Here is a 22,984-nt window from a genome sequence, read left to right on the forward strand (position 1 = left end):
CATCAATAAAATAAGTTACTCAGAGGTCCTTAGAGGACAAAAATGTGCACGTCAATAAAATAAATGTATAATATCATATATTAATATTATTTTCCACTTTCAATGAGTTAATATTTTTAACCAACATCAGTCCAGATCATAACTACCAAATATTCATTCATTTTCAGGATTTTAACCCTTTAAATGCCAGTTTGTTTACATAATGCCACTGTTATTTTTTATGAAAAAAAAAAAAAAAAAAAATGAATTATTTCCCATATACAAAACGCTAAGGGGACTTTTTTATTTTTATTATCACAGTCTGGGATATGTCAATGATTAGCAACATCATTGATTTTGATGCATTATTATTTTTTGTGCAGTGTCAGCTTTAAAAAAATATGATATATTCATATTATTTTCCACTTTCGCTGACTTTGATTTTTTAACCAACATCAGTCCTGATCATAACTACCAAATATTCATTCATTTTCAGGATTTTAACCCTTTAAATGCCAGTTTGTTTATATAATGCCACTGTTATTTTTTACATACGCACAAACACAAATTTCTCAATACACACATAAAAAAACACACTCTGACATACCAACACACCCACACAATTTTATCTGCATCATTTATACAACTGGCCTGCAGTGCTCTATGTAATACAGAAAACAGAAAATAGGAAAAAAGCATGTATTTGCTCCATAAACATGAGAACAATGGCGCCATCTGGTGGAATATATTACAAATTAAAATGTTGATGCCAAGGCTCCGGAATGAAAGCATAATATCATAGAATTCCTGATTTTATGCTTTAATGGCACTAGGATCAAATATTGCAATTTAACTGGGTTTCAATGGGGGCATTTGTGTCCTTAAGGTCCTGAGTGTAACTCTTTTGTGTGCACAGTGTATTATAGATGTATTAAAGGAAATGAAATATCAAAATTCCCCCAAAATGCACACCTTTGCTCAAATGTATGCCTATGGCAATACAATTGAAAAAGACAAAAATGTCACTTCGGTCACACAAAGGTTTAACCCTTTTATGAAACACCAGATGGCAGATCTGTATCTAGCAATGACAGACTAAATTATTTACAATACATAATTTTATTCTCTTGCACAGGCTCCAGAGCACAAATGGTTAAATTGTAGGAGGCTCTGTCTCCGGATTTGGGTGGAGTGAACTTGGAAAGCAAGTGTACACTTCTCTTCAGTAATTAGCTGATTCATGTTTCAGCATCTTCGAGGAAAACCCGTCACGTTTAGCGCGTTTTTCTTGTAAAAATTACATTTTACTCTCGGCTCCCTGTCAGCTATGTGGGACATCAGTGAAGCCTCTCTACTGGATTATATCTATTCCTCTGGAGGAAAAGTAAAAAATTCAGACTTGTCCAAAACATATAAGCATTTTATAAACCATAGCGATTTGCAACTACGTGGTGAGTAAACGAGAATCTGACATTTCTTAAAATGCGTTCGCTTTACTTGCACTCGGTCTTGTACTCATAGCCCGTTACCCGCGCGACAGAATGAGGGGGCGTTCACACATTACAAGTCCTCGCGGTCATGTACTGATAGACGGAGCCGAATGGAACACAAGGGGTCGTTCACTCCGAACGTATTTTTGTTATCGTCCGCGCTGTTTTCAATGGTTTTTCTACGTAAACATAAGCGCGTTGCGGCGCGTCTCGGTTTGTGTGTGTGTGTGTGTGTGTGTGTGTTTTAGCATCTCGTGCAACTTTTAAAAGCACGTCTCGGGGGGCCTGGGTAGCACAGCGAGTATTGACACCGACTACCACGCCTGGAGTCGCAAGTTCGAATCCGGGGTGTGCTGAGTGACTCTAGCCAGGTCTCCTAAGCAACCATATTGGCTTGGTTGCTAGGGAGGTTAGAGTCACATGGGATAACCTCCTCCTGGTCACGAATAAGTGGTTCTTGCTCTCGATAGTAGCGTGTGGTAAGTTGTGCGTGGATTGTGGAGAATAGCATGAGCTTCCACATGCTATGAGTCTCTGTGGTGTCATGCACAAGGAGTCACGTGATAAGATGTGCGGATTGACGGTCTTAGAAGCGGAGGCAACTGAGACTTGTCCTCCGCCACCTGGATTGAGGTGAGTAACCGTGCCACCATGAGGACCTACTAGTGGGAATTGGGCATTCCAAAACAGGAGAAAAGGGGATAATAACAAAAAAATGTGTGTCCTGTCCTAATAAACGAAGCAGTCTATATTGCAAGCATGCTACGGTCGTTTATTATTGAATGGGGCATTCGAAATCTGCTTTTTCACGAGCACATTTTTCATCCTTCGTTTTAAAACCAACATTTTCTAACACTGCTGTGCTTTAGCTTTGCTTGAGCTCTGTCTTTTGGGCTGTAGCTTGTTTGGCTTGTAGTAAACCTCTAAACTGAATGTGGCAAACATCTGCTTTAGATTAGAAAAGTTTTACCAACACACATAATTACACATGGAATTCTGTAATTTCCTCTTTGTGGTCCCTCAAGAAGGGCCTCACATTCCCAAACCATGACAGTGGAGTTCTAGATCGGAACTGGCAGTGCCATTGGTGCATTCATTGTTTGTTTGACATAATTTTTTACAGATGTTGAATGTGCATCTGATGCTGGCTGAAGCTTGTTTTCCTTTTCTGATGCCTCAAAGTGTCTTTCATATTGTAACTGATTATTTAAGATGTTTTGTAGTGGCAGACCTATTTCAGCTTGATAAGATCGGACAATATTTTCAGGTATGAATGTGTGTAATATATGAAGGGATGGATTACCGACCGGGCCAATGGGGCCAGTGGCCAGGGGCCCTTGACCTTTAAGGTTGCACGATCCAGTTTGGCGATCCCCCTGATCGAAAACCCATCAACAATGAAAAAATGGAGGGGGGGGCCCTTGGAGATAATTGACCTCGGGGCCTTTGCAAGTCATAATCCATCCCTGAATATATGTTGTATAATAAAACGTCCATGTTTCGTCAAGTAATGCTTACCACAGATCTCATAAATTGGGGATCCCATGGCATAGAATTTAGGGTCCACCTACAAATTGACGTCACAGCTGAACAGTTCTACAAAAACGAAATTTAGACCTGAACACTTGGTGCACAAAACACAATGACTGTAGCAATCAACAGATTTTGTCGAAAGTAGTGAGCCCCCCGCCGCCCACCCACAAGATGCCGGCCTGGGAGGCTGCCCATGTCGGCCTTTCCTAAATCCGGCACTGACACTGCACTCTGGAATACTTGATTCTGATTGGTTAATAGGAGCATTCTGCAGTCAAATATTTTATATAATGACCATTAAAGTGCATATTTGACTGCATCTTCTACTCTGTGCCATGTACGTGTCTCTCATCGCACTCTGAAGTCTCTTTCTTCAAACACAATCGAATAATTTCAGCTCTGAACAATTTTTCATATCCATTTATTTATTTATTAGGTAAGTAGATGTGCAATAAGCAGAATAATGTACATTTAAATGGTCAATATGGCAAGATAAACCCCTTCAGGAGGAAACAAGGGTCCTTATAACCCAGTCCTATACATTATCCCTTACATAGCCTATATCACATACTGTATATATTTCCGCATATCATCGGTCATCAGCCACCCTGCTCTCTAGATATCAGCATCGACAATTGAAAAACCCATATTGGCTGACCACTAGTGTTTTGTGTGTGAAATAATAAATAATATTGAAATAAATTAATTGTATGCATGTTGCAGCAAAGTAGGCCAAATAGTAAACATAATGCTTTTATAAACCATTGAATAATTATTTTAATTAAATTATATGATGTTATGTTTAATCCCTCATTCATGTGTCTAACATAAATATATAAAACAATTATCCATAATGGCTTATAATACTCTGACCAGCTGTGCTGCTACAGTTGTGTACAGAGGTTTCGAAATCTGTTGCATCTGTTACAATCTGACACTGCTGACCAATTATCATAATTATTCTGAAACGGTTACTGCAACAGTATGCATGCCACGCTCCAATTCTGCCATTATTATGATTCTAGTCCTTTTAAGGATTGCAGTTTTTATAGGATCAGTTGCTATTTTCTGTGTGGGAACATGGTGACTTCAGAGTCTCATGCTGTTGCCATGCAGTTATCCAGCATAGAGTAATAAATAAGCTTAGAAATCTAAACCGTGCACCTCTCAGCACCAAGGCAGGAATTTTGCTGGCTACATTTGTTAAGTGGTGACTTCCCTTATGGTTTCCTGTTGTTGTGGATGTGCAGTTGCAATGCCATCCTCAATGTCTTTTTCCCCTGGCAGGAAAACGGAAAGGTTGTGTAGGGTATTTAAAGGTTCAAGACCCAAGCCCTGATATATTATCAGCCAGTTGGTAAACAGTATAAATGGCAGTTTGCATAATTCCAGTTTGATTGGTATTATGAATTGCATTTTTTAAAATCGATGTGTTTTGAAGTCGTGAACTTTCCAAGTGTGTTTGTTATATATGACTTTTGATTTAAGTATATTTTATGCATGATATTGGACTATATGATCAAATATTTCACAAAAACAGGGTATTTTCTAAGACTTCCGTTTAAGTGTCAAAAATGGACTGTAAACCTTTAAAAACGTTTTGTAAATGTTGTATGTGTAGTTTCATTTCATTGTTCTTAGACAGTCACATTTTAATATTACTTCATTAGGTTCATTAATGATGAAATAGGTAATAAATAATGTAAAAAGCATATTTAGGCTGAAAGAAAACTAAAATATATCAATATTGATACATCAGTCGATATCGATACTGTTCAATGTATTGCCTAATTTTACAGCTAAAATGTATGTATTCTAAATACATTCACAATTACATCATATTTTCAATTTCTTTGCATAATTTAATTGCAAAATTACAGCTTGATTGTAAATAACACCTAACAAAAATTTTGCTTACAAGTGGTATTTACCAGTCGAAATATTTTAGACAGTGGCTGGACTTCCATCCATGTATTTATATTATATCGATTACATTTTTTTACTAATTAATCACACTAATCACACATTAATCATTTGTGATTAAGTTACATGATACGTTACAACAAACATTAAAAAGTCATCATAAATATACTTACTTTATACCTTACCTGCAAAAAATTGTTTAGTCATCATTTATTTAAATAATTTGAATAATGTGGAAAGAGTTAATTAGACACATTTTCAGGTATTAATCTTTGCTACAGGTATAAGTGTATATATATATATATATATATATATATATATATATATATATATATATATTCCATAAAATCAGTGGAGATGTTGTAATAACAATCTTCTGGCCATCTCTGGTAGACTTTTTTTTTAATAGTAGAATCAAATGTGCAGATTCTATTAATTTCAAACTTTATTGGCAAGAGAAACGTACGTGTGCATTGACAATGCATTATTAGACACTATACATGTACATACAGATGTAAAACATATTGAACGAAGTTTTATGTGCTGAAGTTTTCTGAAGTGAATGCCGTTCGGTCTCTACAAGTATTTGACACGTGTATTTTATTGTAATCATATGTACCTGTATAAATAAACAATTTAAAGAAGTCTGTTTTTTAAACAGATTATGCAGTATTGAAATACTTAATAATAATAAGTCCACCATGTTGACCTTCAACAGTGTGCTTTAAAAGCAAGCATTGCTTTTGTTGCCAAGGTAACCAATTTTTTTATTACATAACAGAAAACTGCCAGTTTTTCTTCATTTATTATTGACATGGGCCCACAGCGGGTTCAAAAAGTGCCATTTAAAGAGATGTTACTGTGACAATCTGCCAGTATTAGTATATGCTTGTAGGGTTACAGATTTTGTTTCTGCATTAGCAAGCTGAGAAAATTAACAAATAGAATGGGGACCAAAAAGATACTGGAATCTAACCAAAACTACTACTAATCCTATCTGGTAAAGGCTGTTGAAGTGGCGAATCATATGAGCAATATATGAATGTAGAATTTGTTTGTATAGGTCATTTAATAATTTCCTATTCTTCTTTGGTTATTTGAGTCACTACAGTTTCTGGTCCCTCCTCTGTGATGCAGTCAGCCTGTGCTGAAGTACAGGCCTGGAATCAGAGTCCATTGTGCGTGCAGTGTACAAAACTTTAGACAGAACCTAATCTTAATGCTCAATCACTTGTAGATGGACCCAGTCAATAAATAAACAAGCGTTTAAAGTGTAATGTCCATTACAAGTGAGGAAAAGTTGGACTTTAAAGGATAGTTGACCCCAAAATGCTAATTTTGTCATTATTTACTCACCCTTGTGTTATTCCAAACTGTATGACTTTCTTGTTTTCAGTGGAACACAAAAGGAAATGTTTTGAAAAATGTTCATGCTGATCTGTTCCATACAATGAAAGCATACAGTGACATTGAGCTGCTGACCACCATAAAAAGCTACATAAAAGTAATATTTTAGCCCATTTTTAAGATTTACGCATTTCAATTTCCTTAATTTGAATTGCATAATCTTTAATGAAACTAAAATAATATAACAAATATGTTAAAGTATTATTAATTTTAAAAAATTAAAGATTACGCAATTCAATTTGATGGAATTTAGTTTTTGAAATTGAAATGCGTACGTTTTAAAAATAAGCTAAAATATATTTATTTTTAAAGCGTACGACTTGTGTGCTTTTTTCCAAATCTTCTGAAGCCAAACGATAGGTTTGTGTGAGGTATAGACTGAAATTTAAGACATTATTCACTGAAAACCTTGCCCTCCACCGTTACTGTTAAATCTCTTTCACGCATGTGGATATTCAAACTTGAAATGACAATGAGAATAATGCAAATGAGATTTTAGAGCTACGGATGAAGACCGGAAAAAAACAGCCTGAACATTGTTCAAATGATGTTTTCATTTTTGGGTGAACTTGCCCTTTAAGAGTCAAGCGATAGGTTTTGGGGTTTCTTTTGAAATATGACTTAGTTTTGATTTACAAAGAAGAGAACTAATACAAGGTCATATTACATATGTGTAATCTTTCTCTCAAGATAAACATGTTTCAAAAGCATGCTGGGAAAAAAATGCTTTGCCATCTTTATACTCATACAGTACAACTCTTTTGTTCTCCCCAGCCAAATACAGAGAAGAGTTCAAACTCATCATTGACAAAATTGCTGTGGTGAAATCTGAGAATGTGAGTAAATCTGTTGTCATATTGGGATCATTACTGCACTGTTTGAACTGATTAACTCTTCTCTGTGAAATTAAATAATCATTACCGCTCTGCTGCTATGTGCATTTGTAATATGATCACATTTTATTCCCTGTCACTGCCGCATAGTCTCATAGGACTCAGTCCAACAGTGATTCATTATTTACTCTGTGACAAGGATAGGCCCCATTTTCTCACATTAATACTAATCACCGCACCCTATGAGGCTTAGATCATACATCGTCTTTCGCATTTACATGCACTGCTAGTTTGAGATTCCCCTTAGGGAATATACTTTATGATAAGAGTCTGTTCCCAACAGAGAGCTATTTTTATTCAGCCATGTGACTATATGATTGTGTTTAAGGGACTGTCATTATTTGCTCACTCTCATGCTGTTCCAAACCCAAATTATGTTCTTAACAGAAGCATGTTGTCATTTCAGGGAGAGAAATACCTCGTCCTTAAGAAGAAGTATAGACAGCTGATGCAAGAGCAAGAGTCTGGTCATGGAAAGGAAGGAGAATCAAGCAAAAAGGTTCATCAGACTCCTCAGAATGAGCTCCAGGTCTTAAACCCAGTGCAGGATCCTCATCCAACAGACGTGGCTACAAAACAGAAGCCAGCTCAGGTGGCCTGGTGCACAGGGCCCATACTCACAGTCACAGAGGCTCCAGAACCGACCCAGACACATGATGTTAGTGAGCATTAAAGTAAAATTTCAGTTTTATTCATGATCATAGCAGATATCATTTAGAGCTGTCAATCGATTCACATTTTTAATCACATTAATTACATGGTATGCCGATTAATTAATCAAATTAATCACAATTAATCGCATATATAAATATTTGCGGAAAATGTCAAATAATAATGATGCAAAATATAATGATTAAATAATTATAAATAGTTATAATTGAAATAATTATAAATATAATATATATTTTATAAAAAAAATAATAATATGTAATAAATTATTTATTGTATTAAAATAGACAAGTCAAATAAATAAAAATAAATAAATAAAATAGACAAGACAAAAAGTGGCTTTAAATATAGTTTATTTCCATGTCATTGAACAAAAGCATATAATGGGCCTACATCAGCAAATCATTTTGCAATTGAATTCGTCAGTCTGTTTTAGATTATTATAAGGGTTTTTCTAAGGACGTGTCAATGTACACCTGCAGCAGACAGACGCTTTTGGAGCATCTCACTTTGGTTGCATTGCTTCATAAACATAGCGTCTTTAGGTTTAGCTGCGTTCTCATCTTGTGCTGTCTGCTGTGTGTTAGTTTGGTTTGTTCTCTGTATAAGCTGCTGGAGATTTGCTTACTGCCCCCTGGAGAAAACAGGTGGTACTTCAAGCTCGAATTGCTCCGATGGTCGGAAAATTCCTTATTACGGTCCTGGGACATGATTCTGTCTTTAATTGCATCATTATTTTAAAGCTCATTGAAAAAACGTTATGTCTGTTGTGTTGTTATGTCTGTGTGGCAGGGTGGAGGGTGGGGCCGGGTCATGATTCCACACACCCAGCCCCTAATTAGGCTGATTAGCCCGAGAGGGATAAGGGCCAACTGGAGACGGCAGTGCGACAGAGATAGAGATTTACAGGCAGCTGCCCGACACCTGTGTGTGTGTTTGTCTTTTTGGTGCAGTTCTTCATTAGAATATTATTTATATTGTCAAGCCGGTTCTCGCCTCCTCTTTGCCCATCTTAACCCCTTTACACTGGTGCTGAAATCCGGGAAGGAGGAGGGATGCGCCGTAGTGGAGTTCTCGCCGCTACCATCCACCCCAAAGGAGCAGTTGTGGCCATCCGCCACGGGCAGGGGAGACCCCTACTCGCCACCAAAAACGCGGCGGGGCGTTGTGTCATCAGGGGCCGGAGGACTGCCTCCGATCCACCCAGGGAGGCACGCCTATCATCATTGGAGGTTGGAGGAGTGGCCGAGGACCAAGCTGTTTTTTTTCCTCTCTCTCTCTCTCTCTCCCTCTCCCACTGCTGCTCCGTATTGGCCTTTTCCCTCTCTTTTTAAATGTTTTGTTAATTTGGCACGGTCACCGTTACGGCGTGTAGGTGCCAAAACATTTTTTATCCCCTCCCCTAGATGGGGATGACCTGCCGGTAGATGAGGCACCATGAATCTGAGGCTATCAGATCACTTTTCTCCATGTTTGACAGTGGAAAAAACAAACAAATCGCTGATGGTCAGAGTTCATTTAAAATGCTCACACAATGGACTGTTGCACCTGAAAATGAGACACAAAAACAAATCTGTTATGGTAATGTCATATATTCATTTAATAAATTAAGAAAATGTGGTTACAATTTAAAGTGCTTTATAATTGTTGATCAAGTGATCGCTAGCAGTCAATCTAAGAATCGCAACAGGTCTGATTATTAATATACATGCATATGTGATTTTAGGCAGAAAGGCTAATAAAGGGTCTTCCGTTGAACTCGTATAAGCCATATGACGGGTTTCAGATCTATCTATTCAGATGTATTTATAATTGTTTCCTTGCTAACTGTATATTGAGTTACTTTGCACTATAATATTTACAGGTTATACTGTCACTGACACAAATTACACAAGTATTCTGTGATTTTTATTTGACTTTTTACTGCAAAAAACCCACAAAGTAGCTCTTTATAATAATAAGAGTTTATTAAATGCCTCCCAAATGATTGCTACACATGTTGCAATGTTGACATTGTATTTTGACCAGTTTTGGGAGAGCTTTCCATGTTGCCACACATGGCACATCTTGGCGTCTTCTCATTGATCTAAAAAAGCCATAAAAGGGAAGAAAAAAGGAGAAGGACCTAAGAGGAATCTGAGTAATTTGAAGTATTTCAGCAATATTGTTGTGTATGATAAATTCCTGTGTGACCTTATTCCATTTAACATGTTCAAAGCTCTGCTCGTCATTGCACTGGTCCAAAGTATATCATTATTAATGTTTAAACACTGTATCTGTCATAGTCTCTGTTAAACCAGCAGAGAGGATTCACATCAGGTATAGAATAGACTTCTAGTTATGTTGAAAAACTCTTGTGAAATGACTCTTCTGAAATAACCTAATCATTTTCCTAGATATTGCTCAATGTCCAGTGTTTTTCTTTAGTATATTTGCTGAAGCCTTTAGCTGGATTAAAGAAACAGCCCATGATAAGAGTAAGCTCGTCAAAAAACAACAGACTCAAACCAGATAACAACGTTTTCATTGCCTTATCTTTAGCTGTAGGACTTCAGCTGTTATAAATGTAAGTTTGAACCCCATCTTGAGACTTCAGGCAAGAGATAATATATAGGGCATGAAAATGTTCATTTTGGAATGATTATTTACCATTTTGCTTATCTTTGGAGCCTTGAAGCATCTTTGGATCATATAAGCTAGTGCTGTTTGCATCTTTTTGTAGCAGCCTTACAAAAAGTATGTTTGCACAGTCTATGCATACAATTTTCAAAAGGCAAGAATCACTATCACTATTATTCCTACTTTGAGTTATAGCATACAAACTGCTTACCAGAAGTATTAAACTTATGTACATATCTTATCCCACATTGTTTGTGCTATGAACATGATTGATACCTGAAATCCTGCAGCTTATTGAGGTATTGTGTGCTATTACTTTTCTAAGCAATTAGACTTTCTAGATTTTCACTTGGCAGATGATAAACGGGTGAAAAAAATTCCCATAGGGTTGCAGTAAAGGAGGGACCCAACTCATACGCCCTACCAACCACCTAGAACACCCCAGCAACCATCCAGAGCTCCCTAGCAACCACCCAGAATGCCCTAGCAACCACCCAGAACACACTAACAACCACCCAGAACACCCAGCAACCATCCAGAGCACCCTAGCAACCACCCAGAACACATTATAAATCACCCAGAACACCCCAGCAACCATCCAGAGCGCCCTAGCAACCACCCAGGACACACTAGCAACCACCCAGAATACACAAGCAACCATCCAGAGTGCCCTACCAACAACCCACAATGACCCAGAAACCACCCACAATTCTCTAGCACCCACCCAGAGTGCCCTAGCAACCACCCCGAACACACAGTCACACAGAACACACACGCAACCACCTAGAACACCCCAGCAACAATCCAGGGCACCCTAGCAACCACCCTGAACACAGTAGCAACCACCTAGAATGCCCTAGCTAGCAAACACCCAGCAACCATCCAGAGTACCCTAGCAACCACCGTGAACACACTAGCAATCACCCAGAACTCTCTAGTAACCACCTAGAATTCCTTACCAACCACCCTGGACACACTAGCAACCACCCAGAATGCACAAGCAACCAGCCAGAACACCCTAGCAACCACCCAAAAGCCCTAGCAATCACACAGAACACCCCAGCAACCATCCAGAGTGCCCTAGCAACCACCCACAATGACCCAGAAACCATACAGAACACCCAAGCATCATGGCAGTGACTTTTGCATGGCATGCACCGCTCACTTTATTCCATCATTAAATGTATCTCTCTAACAGTCTTCTCATTACATGGTGAAAATGGCAAAGCTCTCTTAAAGGAGATTATAAACATGTCCCTGTAATATTTATAGTTATCTTTAAGATTTTCTTCTAATTCATATGTGACCATTTTCAGACTTACAAAAACGCAGACATAAGCACAGAGTTCAACACACAAATGTGTGGATTTCCTGTCAGCGTTCATTTCAGCTGCACTGAAAATGTGTCTGAAGAAACTGCCAAAACAAAAAATAAACACAGACGTATAAAAATGAAAGTACCCATACTTGTCTCTCTGTAATTGGGTGGTCCTGATCTCAGAATAGAAAGGAGTGCTTTATGAATGATGACCCATTTGCTTGAACTGGTCTAAAAGAATGGTGCCCTAAAAATTAAAATTCTGCCATTACCTCCTCACCCTCTTGTTGTTTCAAACTCATATGCTTATACAGTTGAAGTCAGATGTTTACATACACCTTAGCCAAATACATTCAAACTCAATTCCTGACATTTAATTGTTGAAAACATTCTCTGTCTTACGTCAGTTAGCATCACTACTTTATTTTATGAATAATAGTAGAGAGAATGATTTAATTCAGCTTTTATTTCTTTCACACATTCCCAGTGGGTCAGAAGTTTACATACACTTTGTTAGTATTTGGTAGCATTGCCTTTAAATTGTTTAACTTGGGTCAAACGTTATGGGTAGCCTTCCACAAGCTTCTCACAATAAGTTGCTGGAATTTTGGCCCATTCCTCCAGACAGAACTGGTGTAACTGAGTCAGGTTTGTAGGGCTCCTTGCTTGCACACACGTTTTCAGTTCTCCCCACAAATTTTCGGATTGAGGTCCGGGCTTTGTGATGGCCACGCCAATACCTTGACTTTGTTATCCTTAAGCCATTTTTCCACAACTTTGGAGGTATGCTTGTGGTCATTGTCCAATTGGAAGACCCATTTGTGACAGAGATTTAACTTCCTGGCTGATGTCTTGAGATGTTGCTTGAATATCCACATAATTTTCTTTCCTCATGAAAAAGTAAGATCTTTGTCCCCATGTGCACTTAGTCTGGCTTTTTTATGGTGGTTTTGGAGCAGTGGCTTCTTCCTGGCTGAGCAGCCTTTTAAGTTATATCGATATAGGGCTTGTTTTACTGTGGATATAGATACTTGTCTACCTATTTCCTACAGCATCTTCACAATGTCCTTTGCTGTTGTTCTGGGATTGTTTTGCACTTTTCGCACCAAACTATCAAATCAAAATCAAATCAAATCACTTTATTGTCACACTACCATGTACACAAGTGCAACAGTAGGTGAAATTCTTGTGTGCAGTTCCGAGCAACATAGCAGTCATGACAGTGACGAGACATATACCAATTACAATAAACAACATACTTACACAAAACAATTTACATATCAAATGTACACATACTTACACAAAACAATTTACAAATCAGATGTACACATACTTACACAACACAATAATTATATACAATGCAGAATATAGAACAGAATATACAATACAATACAATAAGTGGGAGTATATGAAATATATATGTGTATATATATATATATAGCAGTTGTATTGAGGAGAATATGTTGACAGTCCAGTGTGAGATTATAGATTAATAAAGTGCAGTGCTAATTATTGATCCTGATAGATCAAGAGTTCAACAGTCTGATTGCTTGGGGAAAAAGCTATCATGTAGTCGGCTGGTGCGGGTCCTGATGCTGCGATACCGCCTGCCTGATGGTAGCAGTGAGAACAGCCCATGACTTGGGTGACTGGAGTCTCTGATGATCCTCCGAGCTTTTTTCACACACCGCCTGGTGTATATGTCCTGGAGGGAGGAAGCTCACCTCCGATGATGTTCCTGGCAGTTCGCACCACCCTTTGCAGGGCTTTGCAGTTGTACGCGGTGCTATTGCCGTACCAGGCGGTGATGCAGCCAGTCAGGATGCTCTCTACAGTGCTGGTGTAGAACCGTGTGAGGATGTGGTGGTTCATTCCAAACTTCCTCAGCCGTCTCAGGAAGAAGAGGCGCTGGTGAGCCTTCTTCACAACGGCCTCAGTGTGGACGGACCATGTGAGTTCCTCAGTAATGTGGACACCGAGGAACTTGAAGCTGCTGACTCTCTCCACCGGTGCTCCATTGATGGTGATGGGGCTGTGTTCTCCGTCTTTCTTCCTGAAGTCCACAACAAGCTCCTTGGTTTTACTGACGTTGAGGGAGAGGTTGTGCTCCTGACACCAGCGTGTCAGAGTGTGCACCTCCTCTCTGTAGGCTCTTTCATCATTGTCAGTGATCAGACCTACCACCGTCGTATCGTCAGCAAACTTAATGATGGCATTGGAGCTATGTGTTGCCACACAGTCATGTGTGTACAGGGAATACAGGAGTGGGCTGAGAACACAGCCCTGCGGGGCTCCAGTGTTGAGGGTCAGTGATGAGGAGGTGTTGCTGCCCATTCTAACCACCTGACGTCTGCCTGACAGGAAATCCAGGATCCAGCTGCACAGCGAGCTGTTTAAGCCCAGAGCCCGGAGTTTCTCATCAAGCTTGGAGGGCACTATGGTGTTGAATGCTGAGCTGTAGTCTACAAACAGCATTCTCACATATGTGTTCCTTTTTTCCAGGTGGGAGAGAGCAGTGTGTATTGTAGATGCAATGGCATCATCAGTGGAGCGGTTGTTGCGGTAGGCAAACTGCAATGGGTCCAAAGAGGGGGCAGAACAGAGCAGATGTGATCTCTGATTAACCTCTCGAAGCATTTGCTGATGATGGGGGTCAGAGCAACAGGACGCCAGTCATTTAAGCATGTGATTATAGCTTGCTTCGGTACAGGCACAATGGTTGATGTTTTGAAGCATGTGGGGACTACAGACAGGGAGAGGGACAGATTGAAAATGTCCGTAAAAACACCAGCCAGTTGATTCGCGCGACGCTCTGATGACGCGGCCCGAATGCCGTCTGGACCCGCGGCTTTACGGATGTTCACCCGTCGGAATGATCGGGTTACATCCACAACAGAGACGGAGAGTGAATCAACCTCTGTAGCGTCAGCAGCGAGTGCTCTCTCCGCGAGGGCGGTGTTACTGTCCTCAAAACGAGCATAAAATGTATTAAGTTCGTCCGGAGAGATGCAGCGGTGTTCATGGCGGAGACTTTATTCCGCTTGTAGTCCGTGATTGTGTTAATTCCCTGCCACATACTTCTAGAGTCAGTGGTGTTGAACTGGCCTTCAAGCTTGTGCCTGTACTGGCGTTTAGCTGCACTGATAGTGTTACGGAGGGCATAACTGGCTTGTTTACGCTCCTCCGTGTTAGGAGAATTAAAGCGGAGGTCCGCGCAGTGAGTGCCGCCGAACATCGCCGTTAACCCATGGTTTCTGGTTGGGGTATATCCGTATAGTTTTGGTCGAACAACGTCCTCTACGCACTTCCTGATGAAACACGTTACGCTGTCAGCGTAAACCTCGATGTCGTCATCAGAGGCGGACCGAACATCTCCCAGTCCGCGTGATCAAAACAGTCTTGTAGCGCAGAGTCTGATTGGTCCGACCAGCACTGGATCGTTCTGAGGGTGGGTGCTTCCTGTTTCAGTTTCTGCCTGTAAGCGGGCAGAAGCAGAACGGAAGAATGGTCCGATTTGCCAAATGGGGGCGGGGAGGGATTTGTAGCCTTCCGGAAGGAGAGTAACAATGATCCAAAACCCGGTCCCCTCGTGTGTTGAACTTTATGTGTTGGTGGTATTTTGGGGCGATTGCTTTGAAGTTGGCTTTGTTAAAGTCCCCGGCAACAATGAACGCAGCCTCAGGGTGCGCGGTTTCCTGCTCACTTATACACCCATACAGTTCCCTGAGTGCCCGGTCTGTGTCGGCTTGCGGGGGATGTACACAGCTGTGATGATAACCGCTGTGAATTCCCTCGGCAGCCAGAATGGTCGACACAGAAGCATGAGATATTCCAGATCAGGAGAGCAAAAGACTTGATGAAATGTACGTTCCTCTGATCACACCATGATTTGTTGATCATAAAACATACACCACCACCTCTGCTTTTACCAGAGAGGTCTTTCGCTCTGTCCGCTCGGTGCACGGAAAAGCCCGTGATTTCGATGGCCGAGTCTGGAATCTCCGTAGACAGCCAGGTTTCTGTAAGGCACATAACGCAGCAGTCCCTCGTCTCTCGTTGGAAAGAGATCCGCGCTCTCAGCTCGCAGAGCTTGTTGTCCAGAGACTGAACATTTGCCAGTAGTATACTGGGTAGCGGGGTCGATTTGCACGACGTCTTACTCTGATGAGAACGCCGGCTCGTTTTCCTCTTTTCCTTCTGCGTTTCCGCGGCCGAGCAGCACAGACAAAGGGCTCCGCCGGCGTGTTTGTAAACAGCGGGTCGGCATTAAGGAATTTGAAGTCCGGTTTTCGATGTGTGATTGTAGAACTAATGTCCAAAAGCGTTTGTCTGTCGTAAACAATAAGGCAGACAACATCCAAGACAAAAAAACAAAGAACTGTAAACAAAACAAACAATAAACCGCAGTGTTGTAACGGAGCTCGCAACGCAGCAGCCATACTCGGCGCCATCTTGAGTCAACTATGTTCATCTCTTGGAGATAATGCTTCTCCTTCCTGAGCGATATGATGGCTGCGTGGTCCCATGGTGTTTATACTTGCATACTATTGTTTGTACACATGAACGTGGTACCTTCAGGCATTTGGAAATTGCTCCCAAGGATGAATCAGACTTGTGGAGGTCCACAATTTTTTTTCTGAGGTCTTGGCTGATTTCTTTTGATTTTCCCATGATGTCAAGCAAAGAGGCACTGAGTTTGAAGGTAGGCCTTAAAATACATCCACAGGTACATCTCATATTGACTCCAATTAGAATATCAGAAGCTAATTGGCTAACTGTCTAAAGGCTTGACATAAGTTTCTGTAATTTTCCAAGCTGCTTAAAGGCACAGTTAACTTAGTGTATGTAAACTTCTGCCCCACTGGAATTGTGATATAGTCCATTAAAAGTGAAACAAACTGTTTGTAAACAATTGTTGGAAAAATTACTCGTGTCATGCACAAAGTAGATGTCCTAAACTTAGCCAAAACTATAGTTGGCTAATATGAAATCTGTGGAGTGGTTAAAATGTGAGGTTCAATGACTTCAACCTAAGTGCATGTAAACTTCTGACTTCAATTGTATATTTCTTATTTGTTCCCGTACATATTTTTTTTCTCCTGTAGAACACAAAAGGAGATTTTGTTTTCTCAGTGTAAAGGAATAGCAGTTCATAGTGACCAGTGGCTGTCAAGCTTCATGAAAACTTTATGTGAGGGTCAAACCAAAATTTAAATTGTTATTAACTGAAAATCTTCCCTTCAACCAGAGCTAACACATCAATTTCTCCATTCCTCATAAACAAAATTGCACACCACATTTAGTGACTTCAAATCTGTCACAACTAATCAAAAGGCAAATTCAGTTTAAGTCTGTTCCCCACACAAAAAGCTATCATATGGCTTCAGAAGACTTTGAATATAGTGCACAATTTATATGGACTACTTTTATGATCCTAGGTAGTGTTTATTGTAACTTGTGTTCCATGCCAAAAATAACAGTGTATGGGTTTGGATTAAGTGAGAGTAAATAATAACAGAATCTTCATTTTGGAGAGAACTATTCCCTTCAAGAGTCTGCTGACTTGAGTGCAAAATGTAAAATGTTCCTTACTAAGTGATCTTGATAAAGTGTAACTTCTGCTTACTTCTATCTGCATCTTGTAGGAGGAAGACAGCACCCACTTACTACTATCAGCTGCAGAGAAACTGGAAGCACTGACGGAGGAACTGTCAGAATCAGATAGAGAAGATGACCTCGATAAGGACTCAGGGTCAAAGGTTAGAATCAAGTACCTTCAGTACCTTTACCTTGGTTATTTACCATGTTTAACTGTGAACTGATCACTCTAGAATGGTTTAGAACAAGTGTCTTTAATTCAAAGTCTAACAGCTTGCACAGGTCAACAAAGTAATCATAATAATTATTATAATTATATTTATAATTATAGTAAAAAATTATATATTTATCATTATATATTTTTTTAAATATTATGAATATGCATTTTTGTTGTTATTTGAAATAAAGTAAAATATAACAAAACAAATGTAATGTACTGGCCAGTAATACCAGTTCTGGCCAACAGGTGGCGCCACAATAACTAGCTGGATTTGAGAGAACACATTTCAGTGGTGACAGCACGAAAGAAACATTAATTTACATTTGAATAGGGGCCTCTATTCGTGTGCAAAGCAGCAACATGCTCCTCCTCATTATAAAGAAAAGTAGCATCTGTGCCCTCTGAACATTTGAATGCAGATCAATGGAGATGCAGCTAGTTAAGGGCAAGTGCTTCACCATGGCACAAATATTGGACACAAGATTTTATACTTGAAATTAACTTTTTTTAAACTATGTTTATTTATCTAACTATATTATATTATATTATATCTGGTTCCTCAAGAGGTTTTTCTCCCTCCAGCTTGTCCTAAAGCTGCTTTGAAAAAATATGTATTATAAATGTTATACAATTTAAACTATATAAATACGAGTTAACTTACTAAATTATTCAATTATGTAAATATATATGATATAAAAAAAAATTGTTTTATTTAATTTACCATCAACTACTATCTTGCATTAAATGTAACCACTTGCAAACTGTTTAAGTGGAAGAGATTCACACTTCAAAGCTCTTTCCATGTACCCAGACAGTACTGGCTAGTCATAAGATTCAAATTCATAAGAATTAGTCATACGGTGTATTGAAGCTGAAACCGTCTGCATATAATACTGTATTCTTGTTTCAAGAGGGGAAACATCTGGCTTGGTTCCCGTTTAAGCACAGGTAAATAAGTATTGCTCACACTGCAAGTTTATTCTTTATGGAAGTGAATAGGATTTCACTGTCCAGTCAGACAGTCTCTCATTGTCGTAAAAACAATTAGGCATCACCAAACGGACCCATTTTCTTGTCACATTAAATCAAAGTGAATGACGCTTTGATGTATAAAGAGTCACTTTGGCTCACAAAGCTGGTTGCTTTGGTAAGGCTTGGAGCAATTTGGTGCTAGAAGCTAATCGTTCACCTTTGAGGTGTTTTAAACATTTTGCTGGTCGTGTGACTTGTGAAGAGCGCAAATTGGTGAAATTACCCACCGTTTTTACTGTTCTCTCATTTTATTTGAGCTATTTCAAGATTTTTGGGGGTAAATGCCATCTGAGTGGATGTTTTCCATTTGTTTTTATTAAGTCTGTGCCCTAATAAAGAGTTATTTTGTCAGTTGCCTGTGCACTGAAAAAGTTTTAGTACATTTTAATGGTGTAAAATCTACTTCATGAAGTAGCATTGATTCAAATACATTTAACTTAATTTACTCAAATTAGCAAAGGTTTTCTACTTTAGGATTGATACATCACGACACTGCAATGACACACCAAACACAGGAACTGGAGATTAACCCAGGTGTGGGAGTTTATTAAAAACAGTGCACATAGAAAACAGGCAAGTAGCATGAGGCTGAGTATTCAGGGAGGAATACACAGTCTTATCAACAAACCAGAGAACATAGGCAGAAGGTGATCAACCAATTGCCACTAGGATCCACAGGTCTGTATTTCAGGTACAATCTTTGCCAAAAACAGAAAACATGAACTTCAAACCGGGCTTCAGACTCACAACATCCATAAACTGAGGAGCAGGTCAATATTTAGAGGTAACGCAAACCCAGAGTTTTCAAAGTCACTTGTCTTGCACATCCAGAGCAGATCGTCGATAAACAGGCAAGTTATAACACAGGCAAGTTAAAACACAGGCAATTTAAAACAGGCAAGTTATAACACAGGCCAGTTATAACACAGGCCAGTTATAACACAGGCCAGTTAAAACACAGGCAAGTTATAACACAGGCCAGTTATAACACAGGCCAGTTATAACACAGGCCAGTTAAAACACAGGCAAGTTATAACACAGGCAAGTTTTAACACAGGCAAGTTAAAACACAGGCAAAGTTATTTTTTTCCTCTGAAGCAGAGCGAAAGGTGAGTCCTAGGAACCTTCAACAAGGCCAGACGCTGACTGAGTCTGAGTGTGAGGTTTAAGTGCAAGTCCAAACAGGGTGATGATGAGATACAGGTGTGCGTGATTAAAACTCAGGCGAGTAAGAGCGGGTGACTGATGGAGTGGAGAGAGAGGGAGTCCGGTGGATCCGTGACAGACCCATTGTAAAGATAACAAACAATCACTAATATGATTTGCTTTTAAGAGCATTAACGTGTTTGAATTTTAAACAAATGTAGAATTTGCATAAGAATCTTATTTAATGTAGAGAGTACTTAATAATTTTTGCCATATTTACTTCACCATAAAATACTTTTTTTTCTTTCTGTGTGTTTGTTGGGTTGTTTATGTGTTTGTTGGGTCTACTGTCTATAGTTGTGTGTGGGTCCCCAGAAGGTTTTCTTCTTTTGGGGATGTATACAAATGTACAGTAAATTGGCAATAATACAGTATGATGCTCATTGTTTACATGAAATATATTTCAAATGCAATTCACAGGAAACAATTACTTGAATACGCCTTTACTAGATGAACATGCTTTCAATTTCTAAGTTCAATGTCATTATGAAGTGGTGTCTCATTAAAAGCTAAACATTTTGAAAAACGATATGTTGGCATAAGTAGTTTAGAATTAACATTTTAGTTACAAGTTTAACAGACTTACAATATTATTAATATTTAAATGTTCTTAAATGCATAGGGTTAGTCTGTAGGCTTTAAAATTATCTCTCTCTCTCTCTCTATATATATATATATAGATACATAAATGGAAGTCTAGGTTATGTCCTCATTATTTGGCCTAGGAAGTGTGTGTCTGTTTGTGTGTATACTGATGACTTTGTGGTTTGTTACTAGCAAACAAGGTTCTTTCATTATTGAAAGTACTGGGTTTCCCTCTACTCATACCGCTACTACAAAACAGGAAGAGGAAACGCATCACAGCCAAACACAAAAGCCAACTCTAGCATCTCAGATTACTTTTTGTTACTACTGTAACTGTACAGTTTCACACTGACTCCAACAAGCTACCAACAAAGTTGCAGTTGAAACAAGTGATTTGTGAGTCATACAGTAATATTATATCTTGTTTCTTTCCCAGAGTGAATCAGAGCACGATGAGGAATGTGGAGGCAGTTTGGGAACCACTACAGTAGCTGTGAGTATCAATAATCCGAATCTGTATTCACGTTTACTTGCCAAGTAATTTGCACTTAGAAGGAATCTGACTTGGTGGTTTTGTTTCGAACCACCAAGGTGAAAAATGGTCTTTCAGGCATTGGTCTTTCATAGACAATAAATATAACACAGACATATTATTACACTGACACCAAATCTTATATCGCCAATAATTCTTCATCTGAAGGATTTTTCATGTTTATTTTACTATAGCTGGACCCTATTGAGAAAGAATGGATTTTGTCTGCAGCAAGTGGCAAACTGTCTCACCTCACTCAGCTGCTGAAACAAGACTCTTCTCTAGCCAATAAAAAGGTGAGGAGAACATTACATCATCAATATGTGCTCTCCGTTATGAGGGAGTGTCTCTTGTGCAACCTTCGGGACATTTTTGTCTTTTTCATTTTTGTTAATGTTAATGTTAATGCCAATGGCATAAATTGACCAAGGTGTGTATTTTTGGGGGAATTTTGATATTTCAACCTCAGTTCCTATAATACATCTATAATACACTGTGCACACAAAAGAGTTACACTCAGGACCTTAAGGACACAAATGCCCCCATTGAAACCTATTTAAATTTAATATTTGATCCTAGTGCCATTAAAGCTTAATATATTGAATTCTATGATATTATGCTTTCATTCTGGAGCCCTGGCTTCAAAATTTTATTTTTTATATTTTCCACCAGATGACACATTTTCCCTCATGTTTAGCCTATGGAGCAAATACATGCTTTTTTCCTATTTTCTGTTTGCTTTATTATAGAGCACTGCAGGCCAGTTGAATAAATGATCCAGATAAAATTGTGTGGGTGTGTTGGTATGAATGTCAGAGTGTGATTTTTATGTGTGTGTTGAGAAATGTGTTTGTGTTTGTGTGTGCGTGTGCGTGTGTATGTGTGTGTAAAAACAACAGTGGCATTATGTAAACAAACTGGCATTTAAAGGGTTAAAATCCTGAAAATGAATGAATATTTGGTTGTTACGATCAGGACTGATGTTGGTTAAAAAAAATCAGTAAAAGTGAAAAATATTATTTTATATATATATTATTTTTATGGTAGTTTTTTGACAAACATTTTTGTCCTCTAAGGACCTCTGAGTAACTTTTTTATTGACGCACAAGGGTTAATGCATAAATGTAGTGATTAAAACCAGCATCTCTCAAAGAATGTGCACAATATAAATAATTTGTGTTTTTTTCTTCTTCACATGTTTGGAACAAACCAGGATTTTACCTCAGTAAGTTTGCATCCAATTGTACAACACTGCACACACATTTGATCAAAACCACTAAATGGTGAACCTAGAAAAACCTGTCAAGAACATTTCCAAGATACTATATCTTGCCATCACTACTTTAAATGTCGCAATTATAATTTAATATCTCGCAATCACATAATATAAAGTGGCAATTGCATGATATAAACCCACAATTTTATATTATATTATGCGATTGTGATTTCTTCAACATTGCTACTTTATATCTTGCAATTGTGACTTTATATCATGCAATTGCGACTTTATATTATGCGACTGTGATTTCGTCGACATTGCAACTATATCTTGCAATTGTGACTTTATATCATGCAATTGCGATTTCATGTCTCACAATTACCAGTTTACACAGTTGTGGCATAATATCTAGCAGTTGTGTGATATTAACTTGAAATTGCGATTGCGGTTGTGAGTTTTAATCTCACAAAAATATCTGACTGCGATTTTGTTGACATTGCAACTTTACAGTATATCTCGCAATTGTGACTTTATATCTCGCAGTTGTGACTTTATATCAAGTAATTGTGACTTTAGATTTCAAAATTGTGACTACACTCACTGAGCACTTTATTAGGAACACCTGTACAGCTAATTATGCATGCGATTATCTAGTCAGCCAATCATGTGGCAGCAGTACAATGTATAAAATCATGCAGATACAGGTCAGGAGCTTCAGTTAATGTTCACATCAACCATCAGAATGGGGAAAAATGTGATCT

The 22,984-nt window shown here is 38.7% G+C and overlaps 1 protein-coding gene across 1 annotated transcript in view; it reads left to right on the forward strand.

Annotated features, from left to right (window-relative positions):
- The first annotated feature begins 1,178 nt into the window (after positions 1–1,178).
- The window catches only part of LOC127628896 (ankyrin repeat domain-containing protein SOWAHB-like), a 37,246-nt gene continuing 15,440 nt past the window's right edge, over positions 1,179–22,984 (forward strand). Inside the window, exons 1-7 of the mRNA XM_052105853.1 lie at positions 1,179–1,430; positions 7,107–7,168; positions 7,632–7,883; positions 17,477–17,590; positions 20,909–20,965; positions 21,199–21,300; positions 22,218–22,229. Of these exons, the coding sequence (XP_051961813.1) occupies positions 1,307–1,430; positions 7,107–7,168; positions 7,632–7,883; positions 17,477–17,590; positions 20,909–20,965; positions 21,199–21,300; positions 22,218–22,229 (723 nt within the window). The 5' untranslated portion in view covers positions 1,179–1,306. The remainder of the gene's footprint in view (positions 1,431–7,106; positions 7,169–7,631; positions 7,884–17,476; positions 17,591–20,908; positions 20,966–21,198; positions 21,301–22,217; positions 22,230–22,984) is intronic.

The sequence above is a fragment of the Xyrauchen texanus genome, chromosome 35 (assembly GCF_025860055.1).
Source record: "Xyrauchen texanus isolate HMW12.3.18 chromosome 35, RBS_HiC_50CHRs, whole genome shotgun sequence".
NCBI classification, from domain to species: Eukaryota; Metazoa; Chordata; class Actinopteri; order Cypriniformes; family Catostomidae; genus Xyrauchen; species Xyrauchen texanus.